This window comes from Hyperolius riggenbachi, chromosome 8 (assembly GCF_040937935.1).
Source record: "Hyperolius riggenbachi isolate aHypRig1 chromosome 8, aHypRig1.pri, whole genome shotgun sequence".
Lineage (NCBI taxonomy): Eukaryota > Metazoa > Chordata > Amphibia > Anura > Hyperoliidae > Hyperolius > Hyperolius riggenbachi.
Window position 1 is genome coordinate 264,446,826 of NC_090653.1, and position 17,794 is coordinate 264,464,619.

The 17,794-nt window shown below is 43.7% G+C and overlaps 1 protein-coding gene across 3 annotated transcripts in view; it reads left to right on the forward strand.

The window, feature by feature from the left end:
- Nucleotides 1-17,794, forward strand: part of ABCA2 (ATP binding cassette subfamily A member 2) — a 217,137-nt gene that overhangs the window by 113,277 nt on the left and 86,066 nt on the right. For all 3 annotated transcript variants that reach the window (XM_068248769.1, XM_068248770.1, XM_068248771.1), the window contains 9 exons: nt 420-541; nt 2,527-2,634; nt 3,525-3,707; nt 3,813-4,031; nt 5,438-5,775; nt 6,324-6,483; nt 12,926-13,054; nt 15,209-15,376; nt 15,457-15,553. In XM_068248769.1, coding sequence (XP_068104870.1) covers nt 420-541; nt 2,527-2,634; nt 3,525-3,707; nt 3,813-4,031; nt 5,438-5,775; nt 6,324-6,483; nt 12,926-13,054; nt 15,209-15,376; nt 15,457-15,553 — 1,524 coding nt within the window. The remainder of the gene's footprint in view (nt 1-419; nt 542-2,526; nt 2,635-3,524; nt 3,708-3,812; nt 4,032-5,437; nt 5,776-6,323; nt 6,484-12,925; nt 13,055-15,208; nt 15,377-15,456; nt 15,554-17,794) is intronic.

Here is a 17,794-nt window from a genome sequence, read left to right on the forward strand (position 1 = left end):
CCTGGGGCTTCCTCCAGCCCTATCGCTCTCACGCCGTCCTCTTCTGACTTACCGTTCTTCCACAATTGGCCGTGGAAAGTCATCTAGGTCGGCACCAACTGTGCATGCGCGGCCAGGCCACGTGCACGTCGCCGGGATCACTCTGCACCTGCGTGTAGGAGACTGGGAAGCGCACGTGGCAGGACTGCGCATGCGCCAACTGACGAATTTTCCAGGTCCAGTAGCGGGCAAATGGGCAGCCAGAAGAGGACGGCGTGGGAGCGATCAGGCTGGAGTAAGCCCCGGTATGTATATTTTATTCATGTGTATTCAGGTACACTTTGAAGGCATACATGCACCCAATTTCATCTGAAACAGGTGCTACGATTTACACTAATGTGTTTTTGTGTTGTTGTTTTGTGTTTTTTTTTGTCATACAGGTTTTACATTAGACTCTGTGGTTAAAAACAAGACCAGCTTTCGAGATTTCCTCCAATCCAATCTCTCCCTGCCCAGTAATGTGATTGACTTAATAGCCGGATCCAGCATCAACTTGCAAGAGGTGAGTTAAAGGGGAACCCTGAGGATGTGATGTCACCCAACGGCTTTTTCTTCTTCTGGTTAGAATTGACTCAACAAATAAACTTTTTCACAGCCCTGGGTCATTGAACAATGATAGCAGAAATGCCCCTTTCATCACTCTTAAGGGGGCCATACATAATTTCACCAAATGGATCGATTTTTAAATTTTTGTTAAAAAAAAAAAAAAAAAAAAAAAAAAAAGATTGTATAGAAAAAGTGATTTTTTTTTGAGGAAAAAATGATTTTTTTTCCCTATTAGTATATGATCAAATGTGTCGAAAAATAAGAGAATTACATTTTTTCTTATCCTTTTTTCAATTAAAATGTGTTTGGTTTATTGGTTACGTTTTGTTAAGAACCTGAAGCACATGGTGGAGGCTGCCATATTTATTTCCTTCTAAACAATGCCAGTTGCCTGGCAGTCCTGCTGATCTCTATGGCTGGAGTAGTGTCGGTTCTGGCAGATTTTAACTGCCTACTTTTTTCTGCGATAGTGGTCCTTTAAATTATTTGATAAAGTGGAAACCTGTACTAAATTGTTTTTTAAAAAAAAACATTAACGTGGCTGTACACAATTCAACCAAACTAATAGATTTTCCTGATTTTTTGTTTGTTTTTGTTTTTTTGTTTTTTATAAAAACGGTCAATTTTATAGTTATTGAATGTAAGGGGTTTTTTTTGATCGATAAAACAGATCAAATTCTCCAATCATTTCATTTATTGGTCTTGGTGCAAAATTGGTTTTAATTAGGGGTGTGCAAATAGAAGGGGAAAAAAGTTGGCCCAGGGAGAACAAACATATAAATCTGGCTTTGTGGACAACATGATGAAATAATGAAGTGGAGTAGCAGTCTTTAAAGTATAAAATTACTTTTAAAAATCAAACGAAAAATAACTATACATATTAACCACTTAAGCCCTCGGCCGTTTTTACTTTATGCATCCGAGCAATGTTCACCTCCCATTCATTAGCCTATACGTTTATCACTACTTATCACAATGAACTGATCTATATCTTGTTTTTTTCCGCCACCAATTAGGCTTTCTTTGGGGGGTACATTTTGCTAAGAGCTACCTTACTGTAAATGCATTTTAACAGTAAGAATAAGAAAAAAAACTTAAAAAATTCATTATTTTTCACTTTTCGTCCATTATAGTTTTAAAATAATACATGCCTCCATAATTAAAACCCACGTATTGTATTTGCCTATTTGTTCCGGTTATTTCACAGTTTAAATTATGTCCCTATCACAATGTATGGCGACAATATTTTATTTGAAAATAAAAGCATTTTTTCCGTTTTGCATCCATCACTATTTACAAGCTTATAAAAAAAAAATAAAAAAAAAAATATAGAAATATTTCATCATCTTTACATAGATATTTAAAAAGTTTAGACCCTTAGGTAAATATTTGTTGTTTTTTATTGAAATATTTTTTTTTTATTATTAAACATTTTACGTGGGTATTTTTGGGAGGGTGGGATGTAAATAGTATTTTATTTGGGTAAATGTGTATTTTAATTTTTTTTACTTGTAGATGTAGTTTTACTTTTTGGCCACAAGATGGCAACCTTGAGTTTGTTTACATGACGTCACTCTAAGCGTATCATGTATGCTTAGAGGGACATAGGAGTCAGAAAAAGCGAAGCTTCCGAGAGAAGCTGTTGCTTTTTCTGCGGGGGAGAGGAATCAGTGATCGGGCACCATGGCCCGATTAATTGATTCCTGGGCTAACGAATCCATGGCCGGGAGCACTCGTGCGATCGGCCGCAGGAGCGCACCGGTGCACACATGTCTATGTCAAGGAGGACAAAGTGGTTAAAAGTGGTGTCATTTTCATTCGAAGCCTGAAACTGTCAACTTCAGTATTTGCAGCTGTTTTCCTTTCCCAGATGTCAGGTTATCATAAAATGGGTTCCTATATTTATTCATTTGTCACAACATGTTTGCATGAATCCCTCAGGTCTACCGCCTACTGTTTAGCTCCACCTACCTGTCTACTGATGACCTGCCTTCCAAGAGCCCGTGGGATGTGGCCAGCTCGGCAGGCGAACAAATCCGCAATCTACATGTGAGTATCTGCCTGAAGGAATCCCTTTCTGTGTAAGATTCAAACAACGTCATCCACCCTGGTGGATCTGCTCAGACGATCATCGGTGTTAATAGTCAGTTGAAAACACGTATTGGATGATGATAAATGATTGATCCATTCCAAACCTTTATGTGTAGAGATGACGATATGAGATGAATGAGGAATGATGAGATGAAGAATCAGTGTAGACGGATTGCATACCTCCCAACTTTTTGAGATGAGAAAGAGGGACACTTAAGCCACACCCCTGCCACACCCCTGATCACGCCCCTGTCACAACCCTAGCCACGCATACCATAAAGATTTCATAAGAAAAACATGTTGTTTTATAATTCAAACCACACTGGTCCTTTCTATCCTGGTTCATTTTCCTTCATATTAACATTTGAAAATAAGAAATATATCAATTAAAAATATGGGAATAAAGTTTAGAGGCAATTAAACACATTTTTTAGTAGAGAAATACATATATTTGCATAGAAAGAGGGACAAAGTCCTGAAAGAGGGACAAATGAAGTGGAAAGAGGGCCAGGGCTCCCAAAGAGGGACTGTCCCTCCAAAAGAGGGACAGTTGGGAGGTATGAGATTGCATTGTTATCTCAAAAGGATGTAAAGCTACATGAGATCCCCTAGCCAGCAATATAAAATATATTTATTGTAAAAATTTAACACATGCATTGCACAAAACACTGCATTGCTGAATCATATTTACAATCATATGGATTAAAAATGGGTTGACCCATTGAGCTCAATTGATCAGTTTTTATTTACTTCAAGTTTATGACCTGTACTCTTCAGCATAAGCTGAGAATTCTTCAGTAGGCCACGCCTCTCTCATGTTTTAGTTGAAATGGGTTGTCTTGCTTTAGGGGAACTTTGCAGGAAAATGGAAGTCTTTCAAAGAAGGTCTTGTGCATAAGGCTCTTCAGGATCCCAGGAAGTCTGGACACAGATTGGCTCTACTCCGACTCCTTACTCTGGCCCTCGGCCTTGCGGTGCCCAATACCTCATCTGACAACTATGACCCTCAGGCCATGGTGAAAGAGCTGGAGGTAAAAATCATGCCTAGCTTCACTGTGTAATAGTTAGAATGTTGGGGCTTAATCGGTAAAGTTGATATTAGAATTACAGGTATCCAAAATGTTGTTTCTTACCAGGAGATCCTTTTCACCCCCAAAGCCCTGGAAGATTTGACCTGTGAGGAAAGTTTGGATGAGTTAGCCAGCATCCTTGGTGTCTCAAAGGCAAAGAGGCCCCTATTGTTGTCGTACAAGGACATTGTATGTGCCGGGACTGAGACAGCACGTAATGAGCGCTTCCAAGAAATGGCAGGAGAGTTGAGGGAGCAAGTGGATGTTCGTAAAACCGTGAGCCGAGTAAGTAATTATCCCTAGTAGTATCTTATAGTTATGACACCATGGCTTACTGAACAGAAACTGCCAAGATTCGAACCTTGGTCTCTTGTGTCAGAGGCGGTGCCCTTACCCAGTCCACTATCCAGCCATAGTGGTTATATGAGATATATAGGATGGATACTCACAAACCCTGTTTGCCATCCAAACTACCACTATGTAGGCAAGTGGGGAATATAAGCCTTTCTCCAGTTGGGGTTCCAGGGATTTTTCCGGTTGCCCACCACTGTCAATGATATTCTGGATGCAAAAATCTGAAGGCCAATGTGGCCACTTCAGAAGAGAATATGGAAAAGTGTTGATCCTTAATGGTTACCCGTAACCTCCAAGTATCTGGGATGAGAGAAACCAGGAGCCCAATGGTGCAGTATAATAGGACAAAGAGAGCAGAATAAGAACACGTTTTAAGTAATTTACTCACAAAGGTGGGTTGCAACAATTTGCAACCACCGCCAGAGCCTGTGGGAAAATAAGCTTCCCCGCTTAGTGTCCTAGGTCTGTTGGTTTAGTTGCTGGTTGGTTACTCTCCTGGATTAGTTCTGAGGACAACCAAGTTATTAAGCAACCACTTAGGGTATGGACTATACTAAAAACACTGGTGGAGGCACCCTTGATGATATATAACTAGTAATAGTTGTGTAAATGAGAAGTGTAGAATCTTACCTTCTCAGAAATACAAACCATAAGTAATGGAAAATATATATTTATTCATAAACATTATACAACACGTTTCACGGGTCTTGGTCTGCGTCCTCAGGTCAATTACAAGTGCCTGTAAAAATTCAGTAATGAACATAGGCTCCTATAATACTTTAAAGACACTTGTAATTGATCTGAAGAAACGGGCCAAGACTAATGTGCATGAATAAATACTGTATATATTTTCCATTACCAATGGTTTGTTTTTCTGAGAAAGTAAGATGCTACACTTCTCATTTACACAACTATCACTAGTTTATTCTCATTAAGCGTGCCTCCACCAGTGTTTTTAGTTTAGAAGATGGGATGTGCCCAAAAAGTTAAAATGGGATGGCTATAAATGACTAACAGTACCTCCCAAGAATGGCAATTTACCAATTAGGTAAAAGTATACACATTAGTAGAGCACTGTCTGACACATTTTCAGGCAGTTCCCCCTTATTCAGGTCTTTTATGGGCCAACACAGAGTCAAAGAAAAAGGTTCTCATAATAGGCCTAAATGCAGTTTTGGAAATTCATAGCTGAAATATGTGCAGCCCTGAAAAACATTGATAGCAAATCTTTATCAAGAGTGGAATTTCTCATTAAGACAGCAATAGCGGTTCCAATGCTGTAGGTCTGTAGATGGTATCCAGTCATTTGTTTTCAGTGAACGACTAATCTGTTTCAGCTTGGACTGGATGAGGTGAACGTCACGGAAACCCAGCGTAGCCTACGCTCATTGCTGGAGGACCTGCATCAAGTGGAGAAGATCTTGAAGGATGTGGACATCCTCTCTGCACTGGCCAAGCTCTTACCAAAAGGGGCCTGTTCCAGCAAGCATGCCCCAACGCCCACCAACTCTACCGCCTGGAACTTCAACTCAACGGGTGGCTCCAACTCCTCCGTAGAAGGTGAAGAGGGCAGGATGCAGGAGCAGGAAACAGATGAGGAGAACCCACGCAGCCAGTTCTCAGCCTTCGTCCAACTCTGGGCTGGTCTGCAGCCCATCCTCTGCGGCATTAACAGGTCAGTGCCAAAAAGACTATATGCGATAACCGTGTGCATGCATTACATTCCTAGCATTTGTCATCTAAACCAGGGCTGTGGAGTCGGTAGAAAAATTTTCCAACTCAGCGTATGTGATCTCTGACTCCAGGTACCTAAAATTGCTTTGATGCCGACTGCTCGACTCTGATTCCTTAGTCTAATCTGACTTCTCAGTTTATGAAACCTCTGACTCCAGGGACCCAAAATTGCTCTGACCCCGACTCCACAGCCCTGATCTAAACCCTTACTAGTTTATTCAAGATGATACCATTTTTTGGCTAACTTAGAGATGGATAAACAGTGAGCTTTCGACTTATAAAAAGCCTTCGTCGGACTGGCTTTTTATAAGTCGAAAGCTCACTGTTTATCCATCTCTAAGCTAGCCAATAAATGGTATCATCCTGATTCAAAACTTCTTGCTTTTACTCATGGTTAACACGGTACAACACTTTACTGCTTTTACTAGTTTATTGCATGACATTACATTGTTTTTAATTTCGGGTAATTGATCTTTCTGTGATCAACAGGACTATTGAACCAGAAGCTCTGAAACAGGGGAACATGAGCTCTTTGGGCTTCACCAATAAGGAGCAAAGAAACTTAGGGCTCCTTGTGCACCTTATGACCAGCAATCCCAAAATCCTCTACTCTCCAGTGGGGACTGAGGTGGACAAAGTTATCCGAAAGGTGAGTGCTTTCAAGCTATGTGCTCCCTCACAACCATGGGTGTAACAGCCCCATGACCCGCGGGCTGCGGCTAAGGGAGTCTGTCACCCTTCCTCCCCCTTTATACAGAGCAGCAATGCAGTGTGCACATACTTGCGTCGCCACAGCTATGCTCTCTTCTCTTCGTTCAGCAGCACAGCAGCATGAAACAGCGTCCCTCTGTAAGGCCCCGATGCAGATCATGTGACGTCATGGCCTTGGGGATGAACGCTGGTGCACGACGCAGGGTGAAGCGGAGGGAGCAGAGCCACGGGGGGGGGGGGGGGGTGGGCTGGGATCACAGGCTGGCCACACTGGGGGGGGGGGGGGTTGCTGGCAGATTTTTTTTTTTACATGGGGCCCCACAAAGTTTTCTCAATGGACCTCATACAGCCTACTTACACCCCAACTTATGTCACCTAGGACTCCATGATGATTGAAACTTTTCTCCAGAGTTATCTCACTTTATAGTACTCACACACACCCAATGTATGCCGCCCAAAGGGATTGGGCCTCGGAACAATTTGGGAGCCAAGTGCTGTACAGACGCTTCGCTCTTCAATAACAGAGCAGCACATCTGTTGCCATGGTGAGCGAAGGAAGGGCAACCTTCAGTGCACGACAGTGTCTTCCACTAGTGGGATTGGTATCAAGGGAAATAATGGATTCGGTCACCGATTGATGGGAAATGTGGGAACCTGCGGCAGTTGGGGGGGGTGGGGGGGAGTTAAAGGGAACCCGAGGTGAGAGGGATAATGGAGGCTGACATATTTGTTTCCTTTTAAATAATGCACATTGCCTGGCTGTCCTGCTGATCCTCTGCCTCTAATACTTAAAGCCATAGACCCTGAACAAGCATGCAGAACAGGTGTCTGTGACAAATCTGACAAGATTAGCCGCATGTTGGTTTCAGGTGTATGATTTAGACCCCACTGAACAGAAAAATAAGCAGGACTGCCAGGCAACTGGCATTGTTTAACTTCCTGGCACTCGGGGGATGAAGGGGCAGCGAACGGGCACTTACAGTGATCTCTGAGCTGCCTGTCATTTACTGAATGTGCTGCTCGCCAAGGAGCTGACAATCTATTCCCTGCCGTCAGGTCACTAACTGTCCTCAGAGGAATTTATAATGTAATCCCTGCTATCACTTCACTAACTGTCCTCAGAGGAGCCTACAATCTAATCCTCATGAGGAGGGGGGGGGGGGCGGTTAGGATGCTGCCGGGTGCAGCTGGTGATAGCGAGCTTTGGGCGGTAAAAAGTACAAATCCGGCCCTGCTTAGTAAAAGCCTGCTAGTGGGTTCCAGGCCTTACACTGGTAAATGATCTGCCACCTGCTGTATGCAGTTTATTATTTAATAGCTCTTACATCAGACAGGAAGTGCAGATTGGAGTTCAGACTCTGTGCTGTAATAATCCAGTTTTTATGACGGGCGCCAGTACAACTGCGATAAGCTGGCATTCGTTTTTATTATAACTTGAAAGCCAAGTTTTGCTGGATTTTTATCATGTCTTTATGAGTACCTATAGCGCTGTCGCTGCATGTGACGGGCGCAGGGGAGTTTCCAATAGTAAAAGTATTGGTTATTTATATGGCCAATATTTTACTCTAGACAAACCCGCCACCCATTCTCACTTGAATTCCCCTTAGTACTTAAAACGACCCCCCCCCCCCCCCCCCACCTAATCCCTAAACTTAATCCCACCTCCTAGTGCCTTGAACGCTCCCCAGCTAATGTTTAAGGTTAATCCCCTCCCCCAGCATCTAAAATTAATATCCCTCCACCCAATGCCTAAACCTAACCCCCCCCCCAAGCATCTAAAATGACCCCCCCCCCCCCAAGCCCTAAGATTAATACCCCTTCTAGTGCCTAAAAGGAACCCCCCACCACACCGCAATGCCTGAAGCTAAGCCACACACCCTCCAAGAACCTAAAATGAATATCCTCCAACCTAATGCTTAAAACTATCCCCCCCCCCCAAGCATCTCCTGGTACTTCAAATGACCCCCCCCCCCCATCTAAGGCCGAATATTAATCCCCCACCTAGTGCATGAAATGAACCCCCCCACTTAATGCCGAAGACCAACCCCCCTCCTAGTGCCTTAAAACAAACCCCCTTACCTAATGCCTAAACCTAATTCCCCCCCACATGCCTAAACCTTATCCCCCCCCCCCCCCCACCCCCATGCCTGAACCTTATTTCCCCTTCTAATGGCTAAACCTAACCTCCACCACCTAATGCCAAAACTGTATTTATAGGGGTATCTTTCTACAGCATGCATTTAGTCCCGGAGTTTTCTTTCAAGTGACATACGAGGGCGCTGGAACGTGAAAGCCTGCTCTAGCGGCACAGTGGCATTCTGCATTGGACCGCTCCATAACCAGCAGCGCTTGGCTCGGCAGAATATTTCTGCGCTATGGAGAGAGGGAGGGGAGCCAAGCAGACACAGATAGTGCTGCTTATCGAGGAGAAAAGTTCCATTGATCAGCACGGCTCACTCCTGTTGTCACTCTGCCACTAGCATCTGCCAACGAAGCCAACAGACAGCATTATGTTGAGCAATAGAGACAGCTCTCATCTTATACACGCTGATGAATTAGGCCCATCACCCTGCTGGATTGTCTGCATTACCTCCCTACGGGGTTTATTTATCAGTGTCAAAATCGGTCTACTGGCTCGCAGCCATCAGCAACCAATTTTGGCTTATAAAGGAACGAGAGAACAGTAGTCAAGTCTGTTTGCATTTTGTTGGATGTAACAATTCTTCACACAGTTTTCAAATATCAATTTATCCAACAATAGCCACCCAGATCACCAAGGTTCTCCAGCACTAGAGGGGAAGATTCCAAAGTGAATTCCCCCCCCCCCCCCTCCCAAGTGTGCCCACCCCAGTGTAGGTAGCAGCAGGGCCAGTTCTAGACTTTTTTGCCGCCTGAAGCAATACATTGTGAGGATGCCCTCCCCCCAATGTGTGTGCGCAAAGCCGGAGAGGAGAGACACATCGGGCTTTGCTTTGCAGGCATTGGCACTACGCTTATCTCCCTCTGCTTCCTCCAAGACAGCATCTCCTCCCTACTGGCCCGCAGCATCTGACCCCCAGGATGCCCGGTATGTGCAGCACCGGCGTTGCGTCACTTACTCCCTCTCAGCAGATTAGTGATGGGACCACCACCCACACGTGAAGTCCTGCTTCCTCTCTGACTATAGCGGCTCCTCATGCAACCCGGCAGCATGTAACAGGTCACATGAGGCACCGCTATAGCCATGGATACAGGACGGTCGATGGGTGAATGGAGATCCCATTGCTGGAATGCTGAATCTAGGGAGGTGGAAATGGGGAGTGTGAGGAGGGGTACATTTGGGCAAGGAAGCTGCCTCTTGCCACCCTCTAATTGTTGCTGCCCTGAAGCATGTGATTCATGTTGCTTCATGGAAGCAGATGTGGCCCCAGTATTAAGGAGGTTGACCCCCCCCCCTTCCGCCCAGTATAGTTAGCTATATGTGCAACCGTAAATGAGCAGTCTCCTCCCCAGTTTAGATAGCAAATTGATCCCCCTAGTACTAGGCAGCCCCCATCTAAGGTTAGCCAGATGTGCCCCCACAGGGTTGTGCACCCTATCTCGGTCCAGCCCTGGCATCAAGTAACACAAAGGTGGTAAGGCAGTGGCTTGAACAGCATTCCATCGAAAGCAGTGGCACCATCTGGAGCAATAATCACTATTTCAATTGGAATCAGTAACTTTTAGACAATGTCATTATTACAGCAAGCACTCCTTCAATAATCTTCCATTTTTATTTAACCATATCTAAAAATCAATGTTTTTGGGATGCAGCGGACCCCTTTATCAAGCAAACCTCAAAGAGCTGCAAGAGCCCATCAGAGGTCAAGTTTGTGCTCAGGTTGCATGAAGGATGTGTCCTTAAAGTGAGTTGCAAGTGTAGAAGCCCAAACACAGCTTTGTTCTCTGATGAACTCTGCCCTTTGATGTTTCCTTGATGGAGTCTTCTACGGCCCTGAAAGATTGGATTCTGCTTAACGCACAGGTCGAATTCGAGTCCTTGAGGGCCATATCTATGTCAGTGTTTAGGATGGACTGAGAAATGGAGAAATGTTCTACCTGATGAGCCACAACACTCCTGATTCAGTCCCATCAATTAATTGGAGCTGTGCCTAAAGGTGTGAGGACCTTGGTCCTTGGGGACTGAAGTTCGACAGCCTTACCTTAATGCAATAAATATATTGCTGAATCCTCAGGTGATGCCTTCCCTGCCACCAGTTTGTAGCACCCATATTTTCTGAAGAAGGTATATATTGTTGTGTGGAGTCTACACTCTATTCTTACTTTCAGTCGTGGGCTACTATACACCTGTGCCCGGCTAGCTCAACTCAGATGCTAGCAGTATTGGGTTTATGGGATTGACCAGTCCCAAAAGTCACTCTTACCCAGCTTGTGCCCAGTCTTAAAAACACCTGCTGGGATTCACGAGCACCAGTGGGTTCTAGGCAGGTACACATAACCGGGCCCTGTATCACCACTGACCTCTTGTACATTCATAGACTGCTATAGCAATCGAATCAGGTTGACTGATTAGTGGTGTCCTGTCGATGAAATTAGAGTGATGAACCCCAGGAACCGGGGGGGAGGGGGGAGAGGAAAAAGGAAGCAGAAAACAGCAGGAGCGACAGATTCTGTAGTATTTCCAGGCAATTTAATATGTGAAACCGATACCACTTACAAACCTGGGTTGTTATTAGGCAACCACAGTACTAGGCAGGAGAACAGAGGCGCCAAAAGGATAAAAGGAAGCTAAATGAGCTTAAAAACCAAATTCTTGGTAAATAGAGGAGGTAGTGGTGGACTTACCTCCTCCAAGTAGACACACAACGACTGTAGTAAACACAGTCAATATATTTTATTTATGAACTCCAAATATGCAACGCGTTTTGCAGGTTTGATCCCGCTTCATCAGGCAATAACAACGGAGCAATAGCATATGTGGTCAGTAGAAGAGCCAGGCACCTCTGTGACATGGATCCTTTGATTCTGCTGCTAAAGGCACATACACACGCCGTACTTTTTCAAACAACGGGCCCATCAGACCCTCCTGCGGGGAGGTCATTCTGCCGACAGTTGCACGTGAGTACAGGCTGTTGGCAGACTGATAAGACTGTTTTTGACTTAGACAGAGGTGCCTGGCTCTTCTACTGACCACATATGCTATTGCTCCGTTGTTATTGCCTGATGAAGCGGGATCAAACTTGCGAAACGCGTTGCATAAATAAAATATATTGACTGTGTTTACTACAGTTGTTGTGTGTCTACTTGGAGGAGGTAAGTCCACCACTACCTCCTCTATTTACCAAGAATTTGGTTTTTTAGCTCATTTAGCTTCCTTTTATCCTTTTGGCGCCTCTGTTCTCCTGCATAATATTGAGTCCACCCTGGGTGGAGGGTTGAACCCCTTTTTCTCATCTACAGAGAGTGACTTCTTATTCCTGAGTGGGGTCAGGAAAATCTCCCCACCTGCCTTTACAGTGGTTGCCTAATGGTAACCCTGGTTTGTGAGTATTAATATTTACTCTATCTAGTAACCATTTACCAGTACATATTACACTATTGGGGCTCTTGGTGTTCCTTATTTTTACAGTATTAGGCAGGTAGAGAATTCCATCTCCACACGGATTGGGTATCCTCTTCAGGATAGTTTGGGTCGCACTCACCAACCACTAGATAATTCTCAGGTGACACCCTTGGGGGGGAGGGGATAACTACATAAAATGGGAGTAGGCATCTATTGTAGTATGCAATGGGTAAACATGGGTAATAAAACAGTCTTACTTCAGGTAGGAGGTTTAAGGATAATGATTTTATTGGACACAGGAAGAGATGATGCATTTTGTGGGACCTGCCCTGCTTCCTCAGTTCTACAGTACAGTGTCTTATGCAGCTGCAACCACGGACTGGGAGTGCCTAAAACTCCTACCTGAGGTAAGACTGTTTCAATACCCACATTTACCTCTTGCATACTACATTGGGGCACCTCATCCCATTTTGTAAATCAGGTCAATTGGGTGCCTCAATCAGCAGGTGTTTAATAGAGGATTATAGGGTTAGTTTTAGGCACTTATGGGGGATTTGGGTTATGCAGTAGGTGGAGGGTTAGGGTTAGGACTTCTTTTTAGGCACTGACCAGGAAATTAGGTTTTGGTATTTACAGTGGAAGGGAGAATGGTTGTCAAGTACTGCATAGTAAAAATCGGTGATCTAAATTGCCAATATATTACTACTATTGGCACCACCTGGTGCCCAACTCATGCGTTGGTGGCGCAATATGTATGTACTCACAGCAATATGCCTTGTCCCGATCATTTGACAAGTGTCCACGGTGATATTAATGGTCTTCCCTTTCCATGTAACAGGCCAACGAGACCTTTGCGTTTGTGGGCAACGTGACTCAGTACGCCAAGATGTGGATGAACATTTCGTCAGAGATCCGCAGCTTGCTGGAGGAGGGGGTGCTGCAACAACGGATGCAACGCTTGCAAAAGGTTTGTGGTGTTCCAAAAGATCGTCAAGGTAAAATTGCAGTGAACCTGTGTCTAACTGTTTACAAAGTGATTTGTGCTAGCCCCTTCTCCCCGTTCTCATGTCCGACTGGCCGCAATTTATGACACAAAATACTTTTTTGTTTTTGTTTTAACACTCTAATTCCCTATAAAATAAACAAGCCTCGCCCACAGCTTTTCAGAGAGCCTTGGCATTTTCAGACAGTTCAAAATTTTAAGGAAAATAGTGGGTATAAGTATAATTTTTCAAAAAGACCTTGTAGTTATTTAGAAAATTGGTTTTAAGAATGCAAAGATAAAATGGTTTTTAAACTCTAAAAATAAAAATGACATGGTTTTTTTGTAAAAAAAATTTTTTAATACTTGTACCCACTATTCTCCCTAACACATGCAGCGATTTTGGTGACAATAGCAGGTGTGGGGGCTTTGCTATTTACCGCTAAAATCAACATGAAATTATGAATGATTAAATTTGCAGACGAAATTCTCATTACGATTTCACTTCGTGATTCCGAATTTCGGAAGTACGTCTATTGGAAATTAGTGCTCATCAATACGCATTGCAACTCAAATAGTCATCCCACAGAAAGCGATTTTAGATTTGTAACCCAAGTTGGGTTTGTTCTCCTGATATTTGGGTTTGTTCTCCTGATATTTGGGTTTGTTCTCCTGGTTTTTGGGTTTGTTCTCCTGGTTTTTGGGTTTGTTCTCCTGATATTTAGGTTTGTTCTCCTGGTTTTTGGGTTTATTCTCCTTATATTTGGGTTTGTTCTCCTGATATTTAGGTTTGTTCTCCTGGTTTTTGGGTTTATTCTCCTTATATTTGGGTTTGTTCTCTGGTCTTTGGGTTTCTTCTCCTGGTTTTTGGGTTTCTTCTCCTGGTTTTTGGGTTTCTTCTCCTGGTTTTTGGGTTTCTTCTCCTGGTTTTTGGGTTTGTTCTCCTGGTTTTTGGGTTTGTTCTCCTGATATTTGGGTTTGTTCTCCTGGTTTTTGGGTTTATTCTCCTGATATTTGGGTTTCTTCTCCTGATATTTCGGTATGTTCTCCTGATATTTGGGTTTGTTCTCCTGGTTTTTGGGTTTATTCTCCTGATAATTGGGTTTGTTTTCCTGTTTTTTGGGTTTGTTCTCCTGATATTTGGGTTTGTTCTCCTGATATTTGGGTTTGTTCTCTTGGTTTTTGGGTTTGTTCTCCTGATATTTGGGTTTGTTCTCCTGATATTTGGGCTTGTTCTCCTGCTTTTTGGGTTTGTTCTCCTGCTTTTTGGGTTTGTTCTCCTGCTTTTTGGGTTTGTTCTCCTGCTTTTTGGGTTTGTTCTCCTGCTTTTTGGGTTTGTTCTCCTGGTTTGCACATCAACTGATCGCCTATTACAGTCACCACTTTAGTAGGTTAGGGGTTGATGCACAAAGCTGCGGTGATATTGCTGTGCACAGACAGCGCCTGGCAATATTACCGTTACTACCGGCAGCAGGCTACCGTAAGCTATGCTATTAGCGCGACCATCAGAGCGACAGCACACAGCAATATTGCCCTTACTTCAGCCAGCAAGTACCGTGCGTTATGATATTAGCGTGCCCTGCGGCGATGATGAGCGAAAATGCCAATATTCTTCACGCATTAATTTTCAGGAAAATGTTAAATTCGATTTTCAAGTGAAAATTCCATCAGAAATGTGTTCTAGTTTTCACTATTACTGGGCTTTTCGCGAATTTCCGCTGTAAAATATGGATTTTTTTTTTTGCAGTAAAAATATGCGTGCGTCAGGCCCCATGTGCATTTCATTTGCATGCACGCTAGAATTCTTAGGACCTCACTGTCACTGACCCTCTCTGCCGGTCCCCTGGACACCAATGCTTGATCTGAATTATTCTGTGACTGGAACTTTAATTCCCAGTCCTGCTTCTGCTGGCTCAGCTGTGAGAGCTGCGGCTGATCTGTGCGCTAATGACATAAAAACGAGATGAGAACATAACGAGAGTGGACAGGCAGGTGAAATTATCCCCCGTACGAGGGCTCCACTGGTTGGGTTGAACGTCCCTGGCGAATTGTGCAGACACGTTTTACAGAAGCCCCAACGTTCGTCCCCTTGTCTTCTGTCACTTTCACTCACACGCTGTCCGATTTCATCTGTCACAGCTTACCAGTGATCTGCAGAAACACCCAGAGCTGCTCAACGGCTCCGACAGCGAGCTTCTCAACCGCGTCCTCAGCTCCAACTTCACCGCGCTCAACGCCAGCACCCTCCTGCAGCAGCTGGACACCATCGACAATGCGGCCTGCGGATGGACGCGCTTCATGTCCAAGGTAACGCAGCCGGCCAATAAGCTATCTTCAGCGGTCTCTGGGGCCTGTCTGCAATAATCCAATCTGTCTTCCCGTCACAGGTCAGCGTGGACATCTTTAAGGGCTTTCCCAACGAGGACAGCATTGTGAACTACACCCTGAACCAGGCGTACCATGACAACGTCACCGTGTTTGCAAGTGAGTGACCATCGCCAGTAGGGAGAAGGGGCTGTTAGAACTTGTAACATTTCAGTTTTGAGTTGCAGAGGGTCAAATTGAATATTATCTTGTGAAGGTGATAGTCCACTAGTGGTTTAACTGCAAATCATGAGGCCCACTCAGGAACAGTTTATTACCCTCCCCACACACACCCAATGTGGTGTCCAACATGGGGGCCATCTCCCAGTGGTCATATAATAAGTGTGACCACCATGCCATAGCAGGTCAATTGGGCGGCCGGCATCTAATAAAGGCCTACGGTAAGTATCGGTTATCGGGCACCAATGTGGTGAGTTGGGCACCCAATGTGATACTAGTAATCGATCGGCTATAGAAGGTTAGTGTTAGGCACTGGGGTGAGGTTAGTGTTAGGCACTAGAGATGGTGGGGTTAGTGTTAGGCACTAGAAAGGTGGGGTTGGTGTTATGCACTGGGGGAGGTAGTGTAATAGGCATTAGGAAGAGGGCGTTACTGCTAGGCATTAGGAAGGGGGTGTTAGTGCTAGGCATTAGGAAGGGGGTGTTAGTGCTAGGCACTAGGAGGGGTGAAATAGTGTTAGGCACTAGGAAGGGGGTGTTAGTATTAGGCACTAGGAAAGAGGACTTAGTATTAGGCACTATGAAGGTGGAGTTAGTGTTAGGCATTAGTTGGGGGTGTTAGTGTTAAGAACTTAGGAGGTGGGGTTTAGTGTTAGGCACTAGGAGGGGAGGGTTCAACTGAGAATAGGTGTCATTTTTTTATTTGCACATTAGCAACGCATTTCGTGGTGGCGTAGGAACCAATTCTTCAGGCCAATTTATCAGTGTCTGCTGTGCAAACAGCCCAGAATTGAGTGCATTCCCCACTAGCATCCAGTTGTGCAGTGGGACGCATGTTATCACTAGCACCTTCTACTGGCAAAATATTTAATTGCAAGGAGTAAAATATCTCAACTACAGTATACTGTAGATGGCCAGACAGTTGCTAATTACTTTGTGATTTGATGCATATTTTCTGCTAAATTTGAACACGTCTGCTGCTTGGAACTGGACCAATCAAATTAAATTGTTAATGATTTTGATTGGTCTATTTCCATGCTGCATACATTTCATGTAAAACGTGAATCAACTTGAAATAATTATCATCTCATTGACCATTCCTAAACTCTATCTTTATGTAGAAGAGGAGGAATATCGGGGGGGGGGGGGGGGGCTGGGGGAGGGGAATGGGAATTAGAGCTGGTAGTGTTGAGTTCAAATTTCACATAATTGTATTTTCGCATCCAAATTCACAATTACGATGCAAAATTGTAAAGCAATATTTCTGGCAAATTCATAATTATTTTTGAGCATAGCCCTAATTATGTTCTGTAATTTTGGGCTTATGTGGAATTATGTGAATATGCTAAATTTGTTTTTTACGGACCAAGTATGTGACTTTCTCTCTTTTTAATGTCACAGGTTAGCTTTAAAATGTATAAAATGACCTCCCCCAGAGTTCATCTAAAAGCTTTGTCATGCTGACTTTACCCTATGGGAATGCCTTACCAAACTTAATCGAGACAGCTCCAACCCTGGACTAGTTTAAATCAAAACTGAAAAGCTACCTGCATAGTCTGGCATTTATGGTCACATAACTTTCCCCCTGTACACCTCACTATGTACTGATCTGAGACCAGCTTATGTGCTTTGGGTCCTATGAGAGAAAAGCGCTTTACAAATGTTTAGTGGTTGTTTTGTATACATCATCCTGTGTATATTGTATAGTGTACCGTAGCAAATTGTCAGTTTTAAAAGCCATTTACGACTGCCGCGTTCCTAATTTAGCAAAAACATGCAACGTTTGCAAATAGATTATGTGCAACTAATGCAATTTCAACATCATTATTACGTATAATCCTAGTTGTCAAATTTCTCATGAGTGATATTAGCACATTCCGATCGTCACTAATAGTAGTAGGCCAATTAAAATGATCGTAATTGCTTTTACCAGCCACAACCCCTTTTTCCCATCCCCATGTCTTCTCATCTCCATGTCTTATCTTGTTTTGCTAGTCTGTGTTATTATAATTATTATTTATTGGTTTTATATAGCGCCAACATATTACGCAGCGCTGTACAATAAATAAGGTTACAGACAATGATAACAGGGGTGTCAGAACAATACAGGTAATAGACAATAGATACAACAATACAGGTAATAGCAAAAAGATACACAACACAATGCAGACAGTAGTACAAT